This window comes from Symphalangus syndactylus, chromosome 4 (genome assembly GCF_028878055.3).
Source record: "Symphalangus syndactylus isolate Jambi chromosome 4, NHGRI_mSymSyn1-v2.1_pri, whole genome shotgun sequence".
In the NCBI taxonomy this organism is placed as follows: Eukaryota; Metazoa; Chordata; class Mammalia; order Primates; family Hylobatidae; genus Symphalangus; species Symphalangus syndactylus.
In genome coordinates, this window is record NC_072426.2 from 98,444,131 (window position 1) to 98,467,462 (window position 23,332).

General features: G+C 42.8%; 1 protein-coding gene across 3 annotated transcripts in view; it reads right to left on the reverse strand.

The window, feature by feature from the left end:
- Window positions 1-23,332, reverse strand: part of SAMD8 (sterile alpha motif domain containing 8) — a 69,150-nt gene that overhangs the window by 2,246 nt on the left and 43,572 nt on the right. For all 3 annotated transcript variants that reach the window (XM_063637592.1, XM_063637594.1, XM_063637593.1), the window contains 2 exons: window positions 11,922-12,017; window positions 7,934-8,051 (listed from right to left, as the gene is read on the reverse strand). In XM_063637592.1, coding sequence (XP_063493662.1) covers window positions 7,934-8,051; window positions 11,922-12,017 — 214 coding nt within the window. The remainder of the gene's footprint in view (window positions 1-7,933; window positions 8,052-11,921; window positions 12,018-23,332) is intronic.

The window sequence follows — 23,332 nt, forward strand, 5'->3', positions numbered from 1 at the left end:
GGAGGCGGAGCTTGCAGTGAGCCAAGATTGCGCCACTGTACTCCAGCCTGGGTGACAGAGCGAGACCCCGTCTCAAAAAAAAAAAAAAAAAAAATTAGCCAGGCATGGTGGTGCACACCTGTAATCCCAGCTACTAGGGAGGCTGAGGCAGGAGAATCACTTGAACCTGGGAGGTGGAGGTTGCAGGGAGCTGAGATTGCGCCACTGTACTCCAGCCTGGGCGACAGAGTAAGACTCTGTCTCAAAAAAATTAATTAATTAATTAAAAATAAATAAATAAATAAATGAAATCACTGTAACATGAACTCCTTTACTAGGAGTTCCTTTATAATAAAAAGTTCTCTATAACACAAAAACATCTCCAAGTTTTTAATCCTATCACAGTAGTAGTTGCTTGGATATTCTTGCCAATAAGATGTAGGCTATGACAGACGGAGATCAATGTCTACCTTTCAACATCCACTCTCCTCTTCTTCACTGGTAACAGAATCTCAAATATATTGAGGCAGCAATGAATTCAGCCAAAATATTGCCTTTCCCAGCCTCGCTTGTAGCTAGGTGTGGCCACGTGACTAAGTTCTGTACAATAAGATCTAAGTAGAACTGTTAAGGGTTTCTGGGAAGGCTACTTATCAAGGTAAGAAACAACAGTTTTGAGGAAGTCTTTTCTAACTTTTTACCTTTCCTTCTTTTAGTCTACAACTCAGACTCATTCAACTGGAGGTGAAACTCCAGCAACCATCCTGGACCACAAAGTGGCCTTGAGGATACAAGCCAAGTATTGGGATAGCAGACCAGAAAGACAGAAGAATTATGGGGTTTTTTTGGATGACTTAGTAAAATTATCATACCAGACCTTGTGTACCTACCTTCAGACTCTTTTTTGAGAGAGAATAAACCATTGTGTGTTTATTAAACCATAGCCACTTTGAATTTCCAGTTATCAACAGCCAAACCTAATCCCAACTCTCACACATACGCCTAAAAAAGCAGTCCATTTTGAGGAAGACCTTGAGTGATAACTGCTTTACAAAAGAGGGACAGTCACTTAAAAAAAGAAAGGCATACTGCTGGGTGTGGTGGCTCATGCCTATAATCCCAGCACTTTGAGAGGCCGAGGTGGGTGGATCACCTGAGGTCAGGAGTTCGAGACCAGCCTGACCAACATGGAGAAACCCGTCTCTACTAAAAGCACAAAAATTAGCTGGGTATGGTGGCACATGCCTGTAATCCCAGCTACTCAGGAGACTGAGGCAGGAAAATCTCTTGAACTCGGGAGGGGGAGGTTGTGGTGAGTGGAATTTGTGCCATCGCACTCCAGCCTGGGCAACAAGAGCAAAACTCCATCTCAAAAAAAAAAAAAAAAAGAGGCCGTGCGCAGCGGCTCACGCCTGTAATCCCAGCACTTTGGGAGGCCGAGGCAGATGGATCACAAGGTCAGGAGATCGAGACCATCCTGGCTAACACGGTGAAACCCCGTCTCTACTAAATATACAAAAAATTAGCCGGGCGTGGTGGCGGGCGCCTGCAGTCCCAGTTACTTGGGAGGCTGAGGCAGGAGAATGGCGTGAACCCGGTAGGTGGAACTTGCAGTGAGCAGAGATCACGCCACTGCACTCTAGCCTCACTGCACTCTAGCCTGGGCGACAGAGCAAGGCTCCGTCTCAAAAAAAAAAAAACAAACAAAAAAAAAAACCACACACAAAAAGGCATACTAATATAATAATAATAATAAAATTCAATAATAACATAATAATGGTACAAAAAGGTGCTAAAATTTTATGTACATTTACTATGTGCAAGGCATGCTGCTAAGTGCTTTATATGTTACTGCATTTAATTTCCACAGCAATCCTATGAAGTGATTTAACTGTACAGATGAGGAAACTGGCTTAGAGAGGTCACATAGCTAGTAAGTAACACAGTCAGGATGTGAACCCAGGGAGCCCAATTCCAAAGCCCTATGTCTTAAAGATTCTATCAAATATGACCAAAATAAACAACTTCATAGATATCATGATCTCATTAGGAATATCACCCGCTGATTATACACTGCCCAGCTTTCCCTTTCTGCCTCATTTGAGAGAAAGAAAGGAAGAAGAATTTATTATTAGAGAGAAAGAAAGATAATACACATGGGTTTGCTTCTTCTGTGATCACTATGAACACGGGCTTAGAGATATTACTCTTGAGAAAGTAAAAAATCATGTAGTAAATAAACAGAAGAGACTGGTAGGAAAATGTCTCAACCAAGGATAGGAAACTAGTTATGCCAGTCAAAAGGCAGTTATCTCTCCATCCTTTCCCATCTTAAATATCTCATATATCCTTCCAAAAAATAAAAACCGAAACACAACAGAGCAGAATGAATAGTATGTTTTGACAAGAGAAGGTGTAGAAATATGCATTAAGTGTTTCTAAATTTCAAAAATAGGCATGTTCTTGGCTCTGTCCTCAAACCCCTTACTTCCGGGAATGCAATTTCAAGCAATTAATTTATTATAATGAAAGTACCTTATGGAATTCACTGTAAGGGATTTGATTTCTATTTATAACAATTACTGCAAATAATACGGGTCAATAAGTAGGTTATATTATAATTCAAAGCAATTAACAGTATTTAGGTCAGATTGGAGTAGAAATATCTATATATAACCAACTGATAAAAACAGTCATTAGAGACAGAAAAAGGGCTGTTTATACCATAGAAGGATGGTATCTGATTTATTTTTGCAGCATATGTTGCAGCCCTATGCACAGATATCCCTCTCGTCGGCGGCTGTCCTACAATTAAATCCCTTAGCTACAGAAAATTTTCTCTTTTCAGTGTAATAAGCTTATATTTTTCTTCTTTAAAATCTGTCCTGGCTGGGTGTTGTGGCTCATGCCTGTAATCCCAACACTTTGGGAGGGGGAGATGGAAAGAGCACTTGAAGTCAGGAGTTCGAGACCAGCCTGGGCAGCAAAGTGAAATCCTGTTTCTACAAAAAAAAAAAAAATTAAAATTAGGCCAGGTGCGGTGGCTCACGCCTGTAATCCCAGCACTTTGGGAGGCCGAGGCAGGTGGATCATGAGGTCAGGAGTTCAAGACCAGCCTGGCCAAGATGGTGAAACCCCATCTCTACTGAAAATACAAAAATTAGCTGGGTGTGGTGGTGGGCGCCTGTGATCCCAGTTACTCGGGAGGCTGAGACAGGAGAATCCCTTGAACCTGGGAGGTGGAGGATGCAGTAAGCCAAGATCACGCCACCGCACTCTAGCCAGGGCAACAGAGAAAGACTCCATCTAAAAAAAAAAAAAAATTAGCTGGGTGTGGTGGCGTGTGCCTGTGGTCCCAGCTACTCAGGAGGCTGACGCAGGACTGCCTGAGACCAGGAATTTGAGGCTGACAGTGAGCTATGATCATGCCACTGTACTCTAGCCTGGGCGACAAAGCAGAATCTGTCTTAAAAAAACAATGACTAAAATACAATAAAATCTCCCCTAATCAACTAGAATACTATTTGGGTGAAACTCTTCATACCATGTACACAGCATACTATTTTGGAGAAACTGTGCACACTATGCACAGAAACAAATTCAAAATAAATTAAACATGTAAAATATAAAAAATAAGAACATAAAAGCATCAGATATTACCTTTCATCAATCAGAATGGCACTGCTGGCAAGAGGGTGAGAGCTGACATGCATACATGTTGGCAGTAGTGAAAAACTCATCTTTTCAAGTGTGTATTTCAGCAATACATATCACTTTTTTTTTTTTTTTTTTTTGAGATGGACTCTCGCTCTGTCACCCAGGCTGGAGTGCAGTGGTGTGATCTCAGCTCACTGCAACCTCTGCCTCCCAGGTTCAAGTGATTCTCCTGCCTCAGCCTCCCGAGTAGCTGGGATTACAGGTGCCCGCCACCATGCCCAGCCAATTATTTGTATTTTTAGTAGAGATGGGGTTTCATCATGTTGGCCAGCCTGGTCTTGAACTCCTGGCTTCAAGTGATCCGCCCACCTCGGACTCCCAAAGTGCTGGGATTACAGGCATGAGCCACCTCGTCCAGCCCATATTATATTTTTTAATGTGCATGTCCTTTAATTCTATAATTTTACTTGCAATAATTTATCTTAAGGAGATAACTGAGTAAGTGCAAAAGCACAATGTACAAGAATGTTTACTATAGCACTGTTTATAAATAGTAAAATTTTGAAACAACCAAAATGTACATCATTTGGAGCCTGGTAGCCACAATGGAATACCGTTAAAAAGATGAATATGGCCGGGCGCGGTGGCTCAAGCCTGTAATCCCAGCACTTTGGGAGGCCGAGGCGGGTGGATCACGAGGTCAGGAGATCGAGACCATCCTGGCTAACACAGTGAAACCCCATCTCTACTAAAAAAAATACAAAAAATTAGCCGGACGTGTTGGCAGGCGCCTGTAGTCCCAGCTACTCGGGAGGCTGAGGCAGGAGAATGGCATGAACCCGGGAGGCGGAGCTTGCAGTGAGCCGAGATCGCGCCATTGCACTCCCGCCTGGGAGACAGAGCAAGACTCCGTCTCAAAAAAAAAAAAAAAAAAAAGATGAATATGACCACATGTACTTCTTCAGAAAAAAGTAAACAACATACTATTAAATGAAAAATAGGCTAAAGAGTCTGGGCGTGGTGGCTCACGCCTGTAATCCCAACGCTTTGGGAGGCCAAGGTGGGCGGATCATGAGGTCAGGAGATGAAGACCGTCCTGGCTAACACGGTGAAACCCCGTCTCTACTAAAAATACAAAAAAATTAGCCGGGCATGGTGGTGGGCGCCTGTAGTCCCAGCTACTTGGGGACTACAGGAGAATGGCATGAACCTGGGAGGCAGAGCTTGCAGTGAGCTGAGATCACACCACTGCATTCCAGCCTGGGTGACACAGCAAGACTCCATCTCAAAAAAAGAAAGAAAAAGAAAAGTAGGCTAAAGAACAATGCTTGCAATATAATCCTGTCTTGTTTAAAAAGTATCTATGAAAACTTATATGAAGGCCAGGAGCTGTGGCTCACGCCTGTAATCCCAACACTTTGGGAGGTCAAGGCGGGCTGATCACCTGAGGTCAGGAGTTCGAGACCAGCCTGGCCAACATGGAGAAACCCCGTCTCTACTAAAAATACAAAAAACAGCCAGGCATGATGGTCCCAGCTACTTGGGAGGCTGAGGCAGGAGAATGGCTTGAACCTGGGAAGCGGAGGTCGCAGTGAGCCAAGACTGCGCCACACTACTCCAGCCTGGGCGACTGGGAAAGACTCCACCTCAAAACAAACAAACAAACAAACAAAAAAAAAACCAAAAAACAAAAAAACTTATATGAATGTGTAAGTATGCTTAACAATGGTCGGTGTGGCTATACACACAACTGTTAACTGTATTAATTATAGGGTGTGGTAAAAAAGAATCAGGTGAATTTTTACTTTTTAATATATACATTTCTATATAATTTGAATTTTTATAATAAACATATAATTTTATAATTTGAAAAAATTACTTTTCCTTTTTGGAAAAAGAAAAAAAGACCTCAAAACAGCTTTTACCTTAAAAACAAAACATTTCCTTTACATGAAATCCTGTGTCATATCAACCCTTCCCCCTTTCTTACTGGTCAGTCTAAGCCTTCCTAATACCAGGAGAAAGTTTTGTCACCCTTTAGCTCAGGGGTATATTTTTAGCTCTTGATCTCCTTTGGCTGCTTAATCTTCCCTACTTCAGCTATGATACTGCAGTATAAGAAGTGAACTTGACCATCCTGGCTAACACGGTGAAACCCTGTCTCTACTAAAAAATACAAAAAAATTAGCCGGGCGAGGTGGCGGGTGCCTGTAGTCCCAGCTACACGGGAGGCTGAGGCAGGAGAATGGCGTGAACCCCGGGGGACAGAGCCTGCAGTGAGCCGAGATCGCACCACTGCACTCCAGCCTGGGTGAAAGAGCGAGACTCCTTCTCAAAAAAAAAAAAAAGAAGTGAACTTGAATGCTGTTACAAACAACATTAAAATAATTACAAACGTGTTAACACATACATTTATTTGAATATGTGAGAACACAGAATTAAAGCATAGAGGCCTAGGAGAGTAGAGTTCTTTTGTCCAAATTTGTATATAATTTGGACAAAATTCTTTGCAAATCTGTATATAGATTTTAGCCAATTTTGTATATAAAGTACAGGCGATTTTCAGAGTCTTATTTTGTCCTCATCTGCATAATTTCTTCTCTCTGTTTAACGAGAAGAGATGTCTACAGTACAGCAAAAGAAATCCACAAAATAAAAAATGAAAACCAAAAGTCAGCCATTATTTTGTTTATCTTAGAAAGAGTAAAGTTTAGAGTGTTGACTACGTTGTCAAACTGCAACTTTTTTTTTTTTGAGATGCAGATTCACTCTTGTTGCCCAGGCTAGAGTACAATGGTGCCACCTTGGCTCACTGCAACCTCCGCCTCTTGGGTTCAAGTGACTCTCATGCCTCAGCCTTCCGAGTACCTGGGATTACAGGTGCCCGTCACCATGCCCAGGTAATTTTCTGTATTTTTAGTAGATTGCACCATGTTGGCCACGCTGGGTCTTTAACTCTTGATCTCAGGTGATCCACCCACCTTGGCCTCCCAAAGTGCTGGGATTACAGGCGTGAGCCACTGCACCTGGCTGGCAAAATTTTTTTTTTTTTGAGACAGAGTCTCACTCTGTCGCCCAAGCTGGAGTGCAGTGGTGCGATCTCGGCTCATTGCAAGCTCCGCCTCCCAGGTTCATGCCATTCTCCTGCCTCAGCCTCCCGAGTAGCTGGGACTACAGGTGCCTGCCACCACGCCTGGCTAATTTTTTTTTATTTTTAGTAGAGACGGGGTTTCACCGTGTTAGCCAGGATGGTCTCGATCTCCTGACCTCGTGATCCACTCGCCTTGGCCTCCCAAAGTGCTGGGATTACAGGCGTGAGCCACCATGCCCGGCCCTGCCTGGCAACATTTTTAAAGGAGTGAGGAGGACAGTGAAGGAACCAGAGCATGCCATATGAGAAACTTTTAAAATGCTGAGGATGGTGGGAAAGGGAAAATGCTAATTGAAAGAAAATTGTTTTCTTTCTTTCTTTGTTTTTGAGACAGAGTCTCGCTCTGTCACCCAAGCTGGAATGCAGTGGCACGATCTCGGCTCACTACAACCTCTGCCTCCCAGGTTCAAGCGATTCTCCTGCCTCAGCTTCCCGAGTAGCTGGGATTACAGGCGTCCACCACTGCGCCTGGCTAATTTTTGTATTTTTAGTAGAGAGGGGGTTTAACCATCTTGGCCAGGCTGGTCTCAAACTCCTGACTTCGTGATCCACCCGCCTTGGCCTCCCAAAGTGCTGGGATCACAGGCATGAGCCACTGCGCTCGGTCAAAAGAAACATTTTTTTTTTTTTTTTGAGATAGAGCCTCGCTCTGTTGCCCAGACTGGAGTGCAGTGGCACGATCTCGGCTCACTCCAACCTCCACCTCCCAGGTTCAAGCAATTCTCTGCCTCAGCCTCCCAAGTAGCTGGGATTACAAGTGCCCACCACCACGCCCAACTAATTTTTGTATTTTTAGTAGAGACAGGGTTTCACCATCTTGGCCCGGCTGGTCTTGAACTTCTGACCTCGTGATCCTCCCGCCTCGGCCTCCCAAAGTGCTGGGATTACAGGCATGAGCCACTGCCCCCGGCCGAAAGAAACTTGTTTTCTATAGCTCCATTGCATAAAACAAGTTTCAACAGAAATAACAGAGAGGTAGAATCTGGCTTAAGACTTTTACCAAATTATTTCTATAGTTTTTTTTTTATAGACATTGCAGATACTAAAAAGCACATTTTAATACTATAAGCAAAATTTTAGCCCTATTGCATATAGTGTGCCATCAACCCACCAAGAACAAGAATGATAAAGAAGGTAGCAGGCTACCTTTCCAGTACACTGCAGGTGTTGTCCTGGCACGGAGAGGGAGGTCACAAACATGGTAAAGCAGCGAAGCAAGAATACAGTTCCCATCAGACTACAGAGCCTTCGCAGAAGTATTGACCTGTAACAGATCAACCAAAAAGGGGGAAAGATCAGAAGAAAACAAACCAAAAAACCCCAGGCATCAAATATTTACTTCAAGGAAGAGCAAACAGAAAAATCACTAGACTCTTTGAAGAGGACAGAAATCTTAAAGACCATCAAAAGCATCATTGTCCAACAGAATTCTCTGCAATGATGGAAATGTTCCATATACTGTCCAAGAAGCTATTTATATACCATGTGGATCTTACGGACTTGAAATGTGGCCAGTATGACTGAGGAACTGAGTTTTAAATTTTATTTCATTTTAGTTAATTTAAATTTTGCCATAATGAACAATACAGACCTAAATTATAGAGCATCATTTCACTGATAAGAAAATATGGCTAAGAGTCCAAGTGTGGCGGTGCATGCCTGTAATCCCAGCTACTTGAGAGGCTGAGGCAGGAGAATCACTTGAACCCAGGAGGTGGGGGTTGCAGTGAGCTGAGATTGCACCATTGCACTCCAGCCTGGGCAACAATAGCGAAACTCCGTCTCAAAAAAAAAAAAAAAGAAAATATGGCTAAGAGAAAGTAAAAGAGTTATACAAGACAGAAGACAAGTAAGCCTGGTGTTAGTCCTATTACTGAAAATTGCTCTTAAATTATTTATAAGAAATAAAGTTGGCCGGGGATGGTGGCTCACGCTTGTAATTGCAGCACTTTGGGAGGCCAAGGTGGAGCACTGCTTAAGTCCAAAAGTTTGACAACAGCTTGGGCAACATAACCAGACCTCATCTCTACAAATAATTAAAAAATGAGCCGGATGTGGTGGTGCACACCTGTGATCCCAACTACTTGAGAGGCTGAGGTGGGAGGATTGCTTGGGCCTGGGAGTTGGAGGCTGCAGTGAGCTATGATTGTGCCACTGCACTCTAGCCTGGGTTACAGAATGAGACTTGTCTCAAAAACTAAAAATAAAAAACAAAAAAAAGGGGTAAAGTTAAACACCTGTGATTCCAGGGAATTTTTTGCTCATTAATAACACTGTCGGCTAGGTGCAGTGGCTCACGTCTATAATCCCAGAACTTTGGGAGACCAAGGCAGGAAGGAGGATCACTTGAGACCAGCCTGGGCAACACAGTAAGATCTTGTCTACAAAATTTAGTCAGGCATGTTGGTGTGTACCTGCAGTCCTAGGCTGAGGGGAGAGGACTGATTGAGCCTAGGAGGTCAAGGATGCAGTGAGCCACGATCATGTCACTGCGCTCTAGCCTGAGTGACAGGGAAAGACCCTATCTCAAACAAAACAAAAAAACCCATTGTAAATTAGTTAATGATAGTAGCTATCGAATACTCATTCTAACTTGTCTTAACTTAAACTTAAGCTATAAAACACTATGTTTAAAAAAAAATCTTTATATCAAGTATATATCAAATAAAAATTCTGAATAACTGTTACTTGGGTAATCATGAACTGCACTGTGACAACACCAGTACTGTTGGACTAAGATTCCTGAGGACAGGGACCATACATCACATATTTTTGAAATCATCCTCCCACCCTCAGAAAAAGCACTGAACACAAGGCTAGGTATGTTTCAAGCACTAGTGTGCACTCCTGAGATGGAGCCTAGGAATCTGCATTTTAACAAGCACCCAGGTGATTCTAATGAAAGTGGTACAAACACTTTGAGAAACACTTTCTTTGACTAAGTAAACATTAACACTTGGATTTAACGGGTTATCTCTATGCTTTGTTAAACCTACCAAGGTTTCCTGTAAAGTAAACTCCAGTTTTGAACAGTAGATAAATTCAAATTCATGAGGTCTTGTGAGGCAAAGTTAACCAGAAAGCAGCAATGATACACATATTTTAAAACCACCTCTGGTTTTAAGCAATCCAGAATTTAAAATATTGCTGCAAAACAGGACAAAATGGGAGAGAATGAGGCTCAATGTGGCCTAAAAGTGTGATAAGAATAGTAACCAACAACCTTTCTTTTCACCTTCGGAACACTGAAATAACTGCTGCTTAGGACCTAACGCTTATCAATGTGGTTTACCTCAAGCACTTCCTGGTGAGGAGAAAGGTCAAAACCTCGAGCAACTATCCTTGTTCCTCTCTCCAGTGTTCCAAAGACAATGGACAGCAGAAGCTACAATTTTTTTTTTTAAGCAATCTCAAAAGCTCACATATCTACAATTTTTTTAAACCCCCTCAGGAGCTCTTATGCAATATCTACTAATTTTATCTTTAATTTTTTGCTTACAATGCCTTGTTTTTTTGCTTAAATCCACTAATTCTTCCTGCCCATTAAACTAGGAAAGGAGGCCCCCAGGCTTCCTTTTTTTAATTAAAAAAATTCTTCCTGTCTGACTGTGGGTACACTGCCTGTGAGTTAGCCCTGCTCCACAAGAAGCAGTAAAAGTAAATAAAATGAAAGTAAATAAATTCTTTCCTCTACATTTTTTGGTGAAAGTGCCAAGAAGCACTTTCCAATTTAGCAACTTCCTATACCATCTGAAGTAAACCACACAGACTATATGTACATGTTGTGCAAAATAATCTTTTTTTTTTTTTTTTTGGAGACAGGGTCTGGCTCTGTCACCCAGGCTGGAGTGCAGTGGCACAATCACAGCTCACTGCAACCTTGACCTCCTGGGCTCAAGCAATCCTCCCACCTCAGCCTCCTGAGAAGCTGGGACTATAGGCATGTGCCACCACACCTGGTTAATCTTTAAATTTTTTGTAGAGACAGGGTCTCCTCATGTTTCCCAGGCTGGTCTTGAACACCCGGGCTCAAGCAATCCTCCTGCCTCAGCCTCCTAAAGTAGTGGGGTTACAAGCATGTGCCACTGTGCCTGGCTAATAATCTTTTTCTTTTCTTTTTTTTTTTTTTTTTTTTTGAGACAGAGTCTTGCTCTGTCGCCCAGGCTGGAGTGCAGTGGCACAATCTCGGCTCACTGCAAGCTCTGCCTCCTGGGTTCACGCCATTCTCCTGCCTCAGCCTCCCAAGTTAGCTGGGACTACAGGCACCCACCACCATGCCTGGCTAATTTTTTTTGTATTTTTAGTAGAGACGGGGTTTCACCGTGTTAGCCAGGATGGTCTCAATTTCCTAACCTCGTGATCCGCCCGCCTTGGCCTCCCAAAGTGCTGGGATTACAGGTGTGAGCCACCACGCCCAGCCAATAATCTCTTTTTTAATGGGCCTCCTCCAAGCAGAGAAAATTTCTTCCATCTAAACATGTGACCAAAGAATGTCCTTGGAAGAGTTTCTATCCTACAGAAAGTAACATTTCCAGTTTGTTTCTAAAGAAAGATAAGGCTTTCTTAGCTTTTTCTTTTTTTTTTTGAAACAGAGTTTCGCTCTTGTTGCGCAGGCTGTAGCACAATGGCGTAATCTCAGCTCACCACAAGGTCTGATCCCGGGGTTCAAGCGAATTCTCCTGCCTCAGCCTCCGGAGTAGCTGGGATTACAGGCATGCGCCACCACGCCCAGCTAATTTTGTATTTTTAGTAGAGACAGGATTTCTCCATGTTGGTCAGGCTGGTCTCGAACTCCTAACCTCAGGTGATCCGCCTGCCTCGGCCTCCCAAAGTGCTGGGATTACAGGCATGAGCCACCGTGCCCGGCCTCTTTTTTTAGATCAGAGATGATCATGATCAGCCATAGGGCATCTCTGATCTTTCCATGCAAAATGCATTCAGGATTATTACTAAATATCTAGATATTATCTTAGGCTGACTCTTACTGATCAAACTCAAAATCCTTTGTTAATAACTATGTCACAATGACCAGAGAAGGAAATTAACAAGGAAACTGCAAAGAGAAAGATAAGATTTTATGATCTTGATACAACAGTCAAAACATTTTCAGTCATTTAATGGAGTAATGAGGTACCTGTGCTTGTGAAGAAGAAGAACCAGGAGCCAAATATAGCACAGAATCATGCCACATACTTCTGTCATGGCAAAGGCCCACGGGATTCTAGGAACGCTGGAACAGAAAAAAATGATTTTGAATTGAAGAAGTATACATGTGAATGATGCTACCCTTTCCAGTAAGGTGCTCTTTTAATAATGACCTTAAAATTGGTTTTATATAACTTTTGACAGCAAATACCAGAAGGAAAAAAAAAAAAGAAGTGGCAACCCTTTTCTCCCATCCTATAGCACAGAGATCTGGATATAGGACTACCCACAAAGGACAATGGGAGAAAGGCCCATTTCTTGCATGAAGTGCTCTTTTCAGAGTGCAAACAATCAGGGTTTGAACTTGATGCTTTGTTGTTGTTGTTGTTGTTGTTGTTCTTGAAACAGGGTCTTGTTCTGTCACCCAGGTTGCAGTACAGTGGCGCCATCACGGCTTACTGCAGCCTAGATAGCCCAGGGCTCAAGTGTTCCTCCCACCTCAGCCACCTAAGTGGCCGGGACTACAAGGCCCGTGAAACTATGCCTGGCTAACTTTTTGTGTTTTTTATATGGGGTCTCACTTTGTTGCCCAGGCTGGTCTCAAACTCCTGAGCTCAAGTGATCCTCCCGTCTCAGACTTCCAAAGTGCTGAGATTACAGGTGTGAGCCACAGCGCCTGGCCCCTTGTTTTTGTTCTTCATTTTACCTCTTTCTCTCTATCTTCCCTTGTTTTATAACCCTGGTTTTTTTTCTATTTTCAATTTGTCCCTTTTTCCTCCCCACCAAACAGCTCCTATGATTACCCACTAATAAAGGACAGGTCACTTTAAGAAAGAAAAAGGAGAGAGAGGGAGAGAAAAAGAAAGAGGCTGGGCATGGTGGATCACGCCTGTAATCCCAGTGCTTTGGGAGGCTGAGGTGGGCCAACTACTTGAACTCAGGAGTTGAGGAGACCAGCCTGGACAACATGGTGAACAACCCCAACTCCCAGGTCTCTACGAAAAATACAAAAATTAGCCAGACGTGGTGCTGCGCACCTGTAAGTCCGAGCTACTTGGAAGGCTGAGGTGGGAGGATGGCTTGAGCCTGGGAGGCAGAGGTTGCAGTGAGTCGAGGTTTCATCACTGCCTCCAGCCTAGGCGACAGAACCAGACCCTGTCTCAAAAAAAAAAAAAAAAAAAAAAAAAAAAAGAAAGAGGAAAGAAGGGAGGGAGGGAGGGAGGGAAGGAGGGAGGAAGGGAGGAAGAAAGGAAGGGGAAGGAGACTGAAACGAATGAAATAGTCCAATAGGTCATCTCTGGGTGCCAGGATTATTGACGGTTCTTTTATTCTTTGTACATTTATACTAAAAACTTTTCTACAATGACATGTTAATTTTATAACTAGGGAAATAAAAGTATTTTAAAAAAAGAAAACATGGCTGGGCGCAGTGGCTCACGCCTATAATCCCAGCACTTTGGGAGGCCAAGGCGGGTGGATCACAAGGTCAGGAGTTCAAGACCAGCCTGGCCAACATGATTAAACCCCGTCTCTACTAAAAATGCAAAAAAATTAGCCGGGCGTGGTGGCAGGCACATGTAGTCCCAGCTACTTGGGAGGCTGAGGCAGAGAACTGCTTGAACCCGGGAGGTGGAGGTTGCAGTGAGCCGAGATCGTGCCACTGCACTCCAGCCTGGGCAACAGAGTGAGACTCTGTTTCAAAAAAAAATAAAATAAAATAAAACAAAAAAAAATTCCTTTCTTGTACAACTTTTTGTAATTCTCTGGAGCTAATAAATTCTTCTTGTTTTTAGTTTGCTCTGTGTTTCCTGAGTGCTTATTACTAACTCATCCCCAAACTAGTCTATCAATTTCAATTTTTCCTCCAGGGCAATCTCTCCTAGAGCCTGCTCCCTTTTATTCCAATTTAGAATGGTTGTATTTTGCAATCCTCCTGCATGGTTATTTCCTAGAATAAAATTAACTCTCATCTTGGCAATTCAGTTTTATTTTTATTTTTTGAGACGGAGTATCACTCGTGTTGCCCAGGCTGGAGTGCAATGGCGCGATCTCGGCTCACCGCAACCTCCGCCTCCTGGGTTCAAGCAACTCTCTTGCCTCAGCATCCAGAGTAGCTGGGATTACAGGCATGCGGCACCATGCCCGGCTAATTGTGTATTTTTAGTAGAGATGGGGTTTCCCCATGTTGGTCAGGCTGGTCTCGAAATCCTGACCTCAGGTCATCTGCCCGCCTCAGCCTCCCAAAGTGCTGGGATTACAGGCATAAGCCACGTGCCCGGCCTCACTTTTTTGAAAGTCTCGCTTTGTCACCGAGGCTGGAGTGCAATGATGCCATCTTGGCTCATTGCAACCTCCACCTCCTGAGTTCAAGCAATTCTCCTGCCTCAGCCTCCCGAGTAGCTGGGATTACAGGTGCCCGCCACCACGCCCAGCTAATTATTATATTTTTAGTAGAGAAAGGGTTTCACAATGTTGGCTAGGCTGGTCTTGAACTCCTGACCTCAAGTGATCCACCTGCCTTGGCCTCCCAAAGTGCTAGCATTACAGGTGTGAACCATGGTGCCCGGACAATCCTGGGGGATTTTATTTTTTATTTTTTATGTATTTATTTTTTTTGAGACGGAGTCTTGCTCTGTTGCCCAGGTTGGACTGTAGTGGCATGATCTTGGCTTACTGCAACTTCTGCCTCCTGGGTTCAAGCAATTCTCCCTGCCTCAGCCTCCCAAGTAGCTGGGATTATGGGCAACTGCCACCACACCTGGTTAATTTTTGCATTTTTAGTAGAGATGGGGTTTTGCCATGTTGGCCAGGCTGGTCTTGAACTCCTGACCTCAGGTGACCCGGCCGCCTCGGCCTCCCAAAGTGCTCCCAAAGGATTACAGGTGTGAGCCACCACGCCCAGCCCCTGCTGGATTTTAAATCTCTACTTTCTTTTTTTTTTTTTTTCCAAAAGCTCTTTTTCTCTGAATTTTCTTTGGGCCTCTCATTACTGTCACATAGAATGCAACATCTCTTATTTCTCTTGAAAACATGAAGTTTTTTTTTTAAGTGTTCGTCTGCTCCCTATTTTGTGTTTTCCAATTTACTTTTCTTTTTCTGTTTGCGTTTATGTTTTTCTCAGACGTCTGGTTTCTTGACTGACCATTCATATTTGACAGTAAAGTACTAAAAAAAGATGAGACATTCTGTGGGCATAGACTGAGCTTTGTCAAGCTTTGGGTTTCTCTGTGCACTCAGAGTGTGCAAAGATCTGGTTGATTAGATAAGGATATCCCAACCAGTTATTTGCAGTGTTTTTCTTCAGGTTTTCTAAGGAAAGGAATCTTACCCTTCTTGGACGACTGGGGTTGGGTAGGAGGGGAGATGAGAAATAAGTCTAGTTACTTAAGGAAGGGAGCTAGAAGTCTCTGTAATTGGTATATAGACTTTTAATGAATCCTCTTGAAAACATGGCAGCTCTGTTCTCATCTGGACATGGTATCCCTAAGTCAACAGTGCTTCATATTCAACTGCTCTGGAGAACAGACCACTAGTCTTCTGTCAGAGTAGAGCAGGTCTAAAAGCTTAAGTAGATTTTTTTTTTTTTTGAGACAGGGTCTCGCTCTGCTGCCCAGGCTGCAGTGCAGTGGCACAATCTCGGCTAACTGCAACCTCCACCTCCTGGGATCAAGCCATCTTCCCACCTCAGATTCCCCAGTACCTGAGACTACAGGCACACTCCACCATGCCTGGCGAATTTTTGTATTTTTTGTAGAGAAAGGGTTTCACCATGTTGCCCAGGCTTAAGGAGATTTTTAACCAATTCTCCCCTATTTAGCTCCTATCTGTACGTGGCCTTGAGTGATGCTTGGTACTTTCTGTTTTATGGGAGCTCTGAAATAAACTTACCTCTTGGGCAGGGCCACCTTCCACCAACCTCACAACAGATAGTTAGCATTCTACTTTCCAAACTTTCATTATTAGCACTGTTTTTGCTTTCATGGGATTATACAGTTTCTTCACTCTTTTACTGCCATTTTAGTGGACTGTTGTGAGGAACCTGTCAAATGTGTATTCAATCCCTCATATTATTTTTGAGCTAAGCTTTTAAAATGCATTATACATAGATATGCCTTTTTTCTGGATACAATTTAATTTTCTTGGCCGGGCGTGGTAGCTCACACCTGTAATCCCAGCACTTTGGGAGGCCAAGGTGGGCGGATCACGAGGACAGGAGATCAAGACCATCCTGGCTAACACAGTGAAACCCTGTCCCTACCAAAAAATACAAAAAAAAAAATTAGCCTGGCGTGGTGGCGGGCGCCTGTAGTCCCAGCTACTTGGGAGGCTGAGGCAGGAGAATGGCATGAACCCAGGAGGCAGAGCTTGCAGTGAGCCGAGATCGTGCCACTGCACTCCAGCCTGGGCAACAGAGCAAGACCCCATCTCAAAAAAAATTTCTAATTTTCTTTAGTAATTTAGTGTCATCACTATGAACACTGATTATTACACTGTATATGGTAATGACCTCAGAGACTACTGAGAAATGAAAGGCAGTTAAGCCCCAGATTGATGTAGTTTTTCCATTATTTATGTTTGCTTTTTATAGTGCTTTTGTTTCCTCCCTTGCTGTTATGGTTATCAGCTCTCACTTCTCACTGCTGTAGGTGGGCCTGCTTCTAGAAACATTCCTATCTGCTTCTAATTTTCTGTTTCTATGTGCTGAACATATTGGATTTGTGTAAAATAAGCTTCAGAAGCAGACCCTGAAACAAACATCAGTGTGAAAGTCAATTACAGGGAAATGTTCTCAAAGAAAACCCACAAGGTAGTGGGTTATGAGATTAGAAGGCAAGGAAGCAAAGCAAGGGTGAGACATCAAGCAAAGCCCTGTGGAGAACTGAGGAAAGGGTAACTTTGGCTCAGGCTTATGAGGAATTTGGGACAGTGTAGGTCCAATCTAAATGTCGTCCCAATTAGGGCAAAGAGAAATGAGTCACTGGTTAAAGACAGCTGCTGGTGGGAAGTAAATTTCCAAGTACTTTTTGGATTTCTCTTCAAGCAGGCAAAGTTGCTCCAGCAGCCCAAGAGCAGCCCTCCAACAGAGACATATCTGCTGGATGTTGGGAGCATCCATGTGCAAGAAAATGGAAAAGAGATCTGAGGGGATATAGAAGGAACACTGACAGTATCTGCTACCATTCTCCAATGAATAAAGTTTAGACGTTTAAGACCATGGAGTTTTAGTGAGTGGCATATTAAGTAAAAAGAGTTAGGAAAATTTGGTTTGAAATCCTCACTGCAAATTGATAATGTATGTCCCGCTGGGTGTGGTGGCTCACACATGTAATGCTAGCACTTTGGGAGGCCGAGGTGAGTGGATCTCTTGAGGTCAGGGGCTTGAGACCAGCCTGGCCAACATGGTGAAACCCCGTCTCTACTAAAAATACAAAAATTAGCTGGGTGTGGTGGTGTGCACCTGTAATTCCAGCTACTCAGGAGGCTGAGGCATGAGCACCGTTTGACCCAGGAGATGGAGGTTGCGGTGAGTTGAGATCGCACCACTGCACTCCAGCCTGGGTAACAGAGTGAGACTCTGTCTCAAAAAAAAAAAAGAAAAGAAAATATTTGTCTATACAAAACTTTGCACGTGAATGTTCATAGCAGCATTACTAATAGCCAAAAAAGTAGAAACAACACAAACACCTATCAACGGATAAACAGATAAACAAAATTGGTACATCCATACAATGGAATATTATTTGGTAATAAGAAGGAAGGTAGTGCTGATACATGCTACGGTATGGATGAATCTTGAAAATATTATGCTGAGTGACACAAAAAGACCTGATATTGTATGGTTCCACTTATATGAAATGTCCAGAATAGACAAATTCATAGAAACAAAGCAGATTAGTGGTTGCTAGGGTCTGGAGAAAGGAATGAATAGAGTATGACTGCTAATGGGTATTTCTTCCCAGGATGATGAAAATGTTCTGGAATTAGTGGTGATGGCTGTATAACTTTGTAAATACACTAAAAACCACTGAATTGTATACTTTATTATTATCATTTTTTTTGAGAAAGTCTCGCTGTGTCAACCAGGCTGGAGTGCAGTGGCATGATGTCGGCTCACTGCAACCTCCACCTCCCAGGTTCAAGCAATTCTCCTGCCTCAGCCTCTGGAGTAGCTGGGACTACAGGCGCGTGCCACCACGCCCGGCTAATTTTTATATTTTTAGTAAAGACAGGGTTTCACCATGTTGGCCAGGCTGGTCTCGAATTCCTAACCTCAGGTGATCCACCTGCCTCGGCCTCCCAAAGTGCTGGGATTACAGGCATGAGCCACCACACCCAGCCTGTATACTTTAAAATAATAAAAGCCTCATTGTTCTGCTGGACCATTTCCTGCCCTCCCACTATGCTTTGTTTTTTTTATTTTTTGCTTGTTTTTTATTATTTTTTCATCTACCTTATTTCCTTTACTTCCTTCTTTTTTTCTTTTTTTTTTTGAGACAGAGTTTTGCTCTTGTTGCCCAGGCTGGAGTGCAATGGTGTGATCTCAGCTCACCACAACTTCTGCCTCTCAGGTTCATGCAATTCTCCTGCCTCAGCCTCCTGAGTAGCTGAGATTACAGGCATGCACCACCATGCCTGGCTAATTTTGAATTTTTAGTAGAGATGGGGTTTCTCCATGTTGGTCAGGCTGGTCTTGAACTCCCGACCTCAGGTGATCCGCCCACCTCAGCCTCCCAAAGTGCTGGGATTATAGGCGTGAGACACCGTGCCTGGCCTTACTTCTTTCCTCATCCATATCAGTCCATGGTTCCTCATTATAACCACTCCCTTGCCACTTTTCTCTTCATTGTACTGCCTAGCAAAACTCAACCCTGCTTAAATCCAGTTCTTCATGTATTCCATACCTGTATCTGTTGTTGAATGAGGCTGGTAAAAACACACAATGCTAATATGACTACTAACCTCAAGGAGACCATTAAGTGCTGCTAATGCATTACACAAGTCTATTCACTCTCCTACTCTCCTAGATAGCTTATTTTATACATCTCATCCTTCCTCCTCAAGCCTCCATCCTCCTCTCCATTCTGTCTTTAAACAGAGAAAATAAAAACAATCAGGAGAGCACTTCCTTGTGCTCCACCATCACATATGGCAACCCTCCACCTGTTTTCCTATTTTCTACCTTCCCCTCTGTTATGAAGGAACAGCCCAAGGGCCTAAGGCCAGCCTCTCTCAGCCACAAGGTACCATTCCTTTTCATCTACTCAAGGGCACTATTCTAACATTGTACCCTCTCTTTCCTCTACCATCATTACCCCCCTACATTGAGTCATTCTTATTATTAATACAACAAACATACTATCATATAGCCAATCAAAAAACCAAAAACGAACAAACGCCCTCTTGACCTTAGATCCTTCCCCACTCCTGCCCAACCTACAGCTCCCTTTCTCTGCTGCCCTTCCAGGAAAACTTGCCCCTACAGGAAAGACTTTGTCTCCAATTTCTCTGTTCCTATTCTCTCTCTCTCTCTCATCACTTCTTTGCCTAATTCTTTTAACTTGAAAAATTCTGATCCTACAAAAAAAGTTAAAAGAATCAACACTATATTCTTCACCTAAACTCATCATTTACAATAATTAACATTTTGCCACATTTGCTTGCTTTCATTCTTTCTATACATACCTACATACATATACATATATACTCTTTTCGGGGAGGTGAACCCCTCCCCGAAGTAAGTTGCAGACATTATGACACTTCTCCCCTTTGTTTCTCTAGGAACAAGGATATCCTCCTCATAACCTAATACACTATTACACCTAGGAAACTGTAACACTGATTTAGTATCATTATTTAACATGCAGTCCATATTCCAATTTTCCTAATTGTCCCCAAAATGTCCTGTATAGCATTATTTTTGTTTTCTTGATATAGGATCTAATTAAAGTTCACGTGGCTCTTGGTTGTCTCTTCAATTTCCCTTACATTTCCCCCTGGATTTTGCCTGCCGTGACACTGACATTTTTAGAGTCCATGTCAGCTGTCTTGTAGAATGTTCCATGTTCTGGATTTGTCTGATTGTTTCTTCGTGATTAGATATAGGTTAAAGTTTTTCTTTTTTGGACAAGATGATTACATAGGTGATGCTGTGGACATCACGTCCAATGCACATAATGTCTGTTTGTCCCACTATGATGCTACATTTGATCATTTGGTTAAGGTGATGCATGTCAGATCTTGCCATTGTAAAGCTACCTCATTCCCTCTGTAATTAAGTAATAGGTGAGATGAAACTTTCAGATCATGTGAATAAGCTCCCCCTCAGTGGCCTTTCACCTAATAGATTTTATCATCTACTGATGACTTGCCTGAATATACTGGAGGAGGCAGAATAATCATGCTGTCCACATTTATTTGCTCGTATTATTCTTGAAGAGCTTCCCCTCTCACCCCACAATTTTTGTTTGCTTGGTCTCAGCCCTGGTCTAGTTCATTTTCATGAGGAATGGTATGTATTTATTTGTTTACTTACTTACTTACTGAGACAAACAAAAGGTCTCACTTTGTTGCCCAGGCTGGAGTGCAGTGGCATGATCACAGCTCACTACAGCCTTGATCTCTTGGGCTCAAGTGATCCTCCTGCCTCAGCCTCTGAAGTAGCTGGGACTGCAGGCATAAACCACCACACTTAGCTGATTTTTAATTTTTTGTAGAGACTGGATCTCACTATGTTGTCCAGGCTGGGCTAGAGTTCCTGGGCTCAAGCAATCCTCCCGCCTGGGTCTCCCAAAATGCTGGGATTACAGGAGTGAGCCACCATACCTGGCCTGGGAACAGTATTTTAAAACCATGATCTGTGTGCTCATAGTGCTATTGTTGCTGAGTTTTTCCTGCAAATCATTTTGTATCAGTTCACAGAAATTGTCTTCATTCTTTTCTATGATTAAATAGTATGCCACTGTATAGACGTATGATAGTCTATTCAACCAGCTTCCCATGGGTAAGCATTTAGATTATTTACAATATTTATAATTATTACAAACAATGTCACAACAAATACTGTTGTGCTGATGTTGTTTCATATTTGTAGAGTACCTTCATGTAAATTCCAATACATCTCACATTCTCTCCTGAACCTATTATAACCCATTTTTGCCCTTATTAACTCTTGTCATAGTCACTGATGACCAACATGTTGCTAAAGCCAATGGTCAATTATCCTCATCTTACTTGACCTCTCAGCAGCATTTGATACAACCAATTGTTCCTAACTTCTTAAAATACTTTTTTTTTTTTTTTTTGCTTGGCTTCTGGCATACTGTTCTCTCTCTCTCTGCCCATTCCCAAATCTTAGCCTAGATTTCTGTCTCTCTCAATCTCTCTGAACTTCTGCTCATATTTCCATCTCTTACTTGACATCTGATTTTGCTATAAAACATATCTCAAACCTGATATGTCGAAAACCAAGCCCTTAATTTTCCCTCCAAGACAGCTCCTTCCACAGTTTTCTCATCTCTGTAAATGGCAACTCCATCTTTACAGATGCTCAGGTTAAAAATCTTGGAATAGGCTGGGGGTGGTAGCTCACACCTACAATCCCAGTGCTTTGGGAGGCAGAGATGGGAGGATCACTTGAGGCCAAAAGTTTGAGACCAGCCTAGGCAACATAGCAAAACCCCATCTCTACAAAAGATCTAAGAATCAGGCAGGTGTGGTGGCACACACCTGTAGTCCTAGTGACACAGGAGGCTACAGAAGGAGATCACTTGAGCCTAGGAATTTGAGGTTACAGTGATCTATGAATGCACCACTAAACTCCAGCCTGGAGAACAGAGTGAGACCCTGTCTCAAAAACAAAAAACAAAAAACATGTTGGAATAATATTCGATTTCTCTCTTAATTCATCAAATCCAAATTCATCAGCAAGTTCTGTTAACTCTAATTTCAAAATATATATAGAATTTGACTCTTTCATACCACCTCTACCACTGTTCTCATCCAATCTAAAATTTTCTTTGTCTAGATGAATTTAATAAATTCTTAAATGATCTCTAGATCCCCACCCACACCCCCAGGGTATTCTCAATACAACAACTAGAATGACCTTTCAAAATAGAAGTTAGATCCCTCAACTCTTGTCCTCAGTACTTTCCAGTGGCTTCCCTTTTCATTTAGAATGAAAGCTGAAGTCCTTACAATGGTCCTCAAGTCCTTACACAACCTGGCTTCTTGTCTCCTCTCAGATCTGTTCATCTCTCACTGGTTGTTCCTTAAACCTGCCAGGAACACTTCCAGTTCAGATTTTTGCACCCAGCTGTTTCCTTTGCCTAAAGTACTATTTTCCCGAGACAGCCACATGATTTCTTCCTTACTTCCTTGTGGTCTTCTGTTTACAGCTGGAAAAACTGTATAGAAGGGGAGAGGAGATACATGGATATAACTTCTTATACAGCTTTCAATAAGTTCTCCTTACTTTGGAGAAATCTGCAATATAAACTGGGTTGGTTCTCAGTTTTCCCCATTGCTCAAATTTTATAATTAGGTTAATTTTGGGTTTGTCAATTGCCACTCATCCATCCGTCTTCCAACTTCCAAAAATAGTATGGCTGTTTTCTCCTATTTTATCCACTCCATCCTGTGGGCATACTTAAAAAACAAAAACAAAAAACTCTTTACTACAGTTCACCAGGAATGGTGGCTCACGCCTGTAATCCCTGTACTTTGGGAGGCCGAGGTGGGTGGATCGTTTGAGGTCAGGAGTTCGAGACCAGCCTAGCCAACACAGTGAAACCTTGTCTCTACTAAAAATACAACAAAATTAGCTGGGCATGGTGGCACATGTCTGTAATCCCAGCTACTTGGGAGGCTGAGGCAGGAGAATAGCTTGAACCCGGGAGGCAGAGGTTGCAGTGAGCTGAGATTGTGTCACTGCACTCCAGCCTGGACTCTGTCTCAAAACAACAAAAACGAAACAAAACAAAACCTCTTTACTATAGTTTTAGTTGAGGTTTGACAGGGAGCAAAATGAGATGTATACATTATTCTAGCATAGGAACATGGACATTTTAAATTCATTTCATTTTCAAATACAAATACTACACGGCAGTTTTATTTTACTTTATGTATTTATTTTTTTTTTGAGACAGTCTCGCTCTGACACCCAGGCTGGAGTGCGATGGCGCAATCTCCGCTCACTGCAACCTCTGCCTCCCAGGTTCAAGCAATTCTCCTGCCTCAGCCTCCTGAGTAGCTGAGATAATTACAGGTGTCCGCCACCACATCCAGCTAGTTTTTGTATTTTAGTAGAGACGAGGTTTCACCATGTCGGCCAGGCTGGTCTCGAATTCCTGACCTCAGGTGATCCCACCCGCCTCGCCCTCTCAAAGTGCTAGGATCACA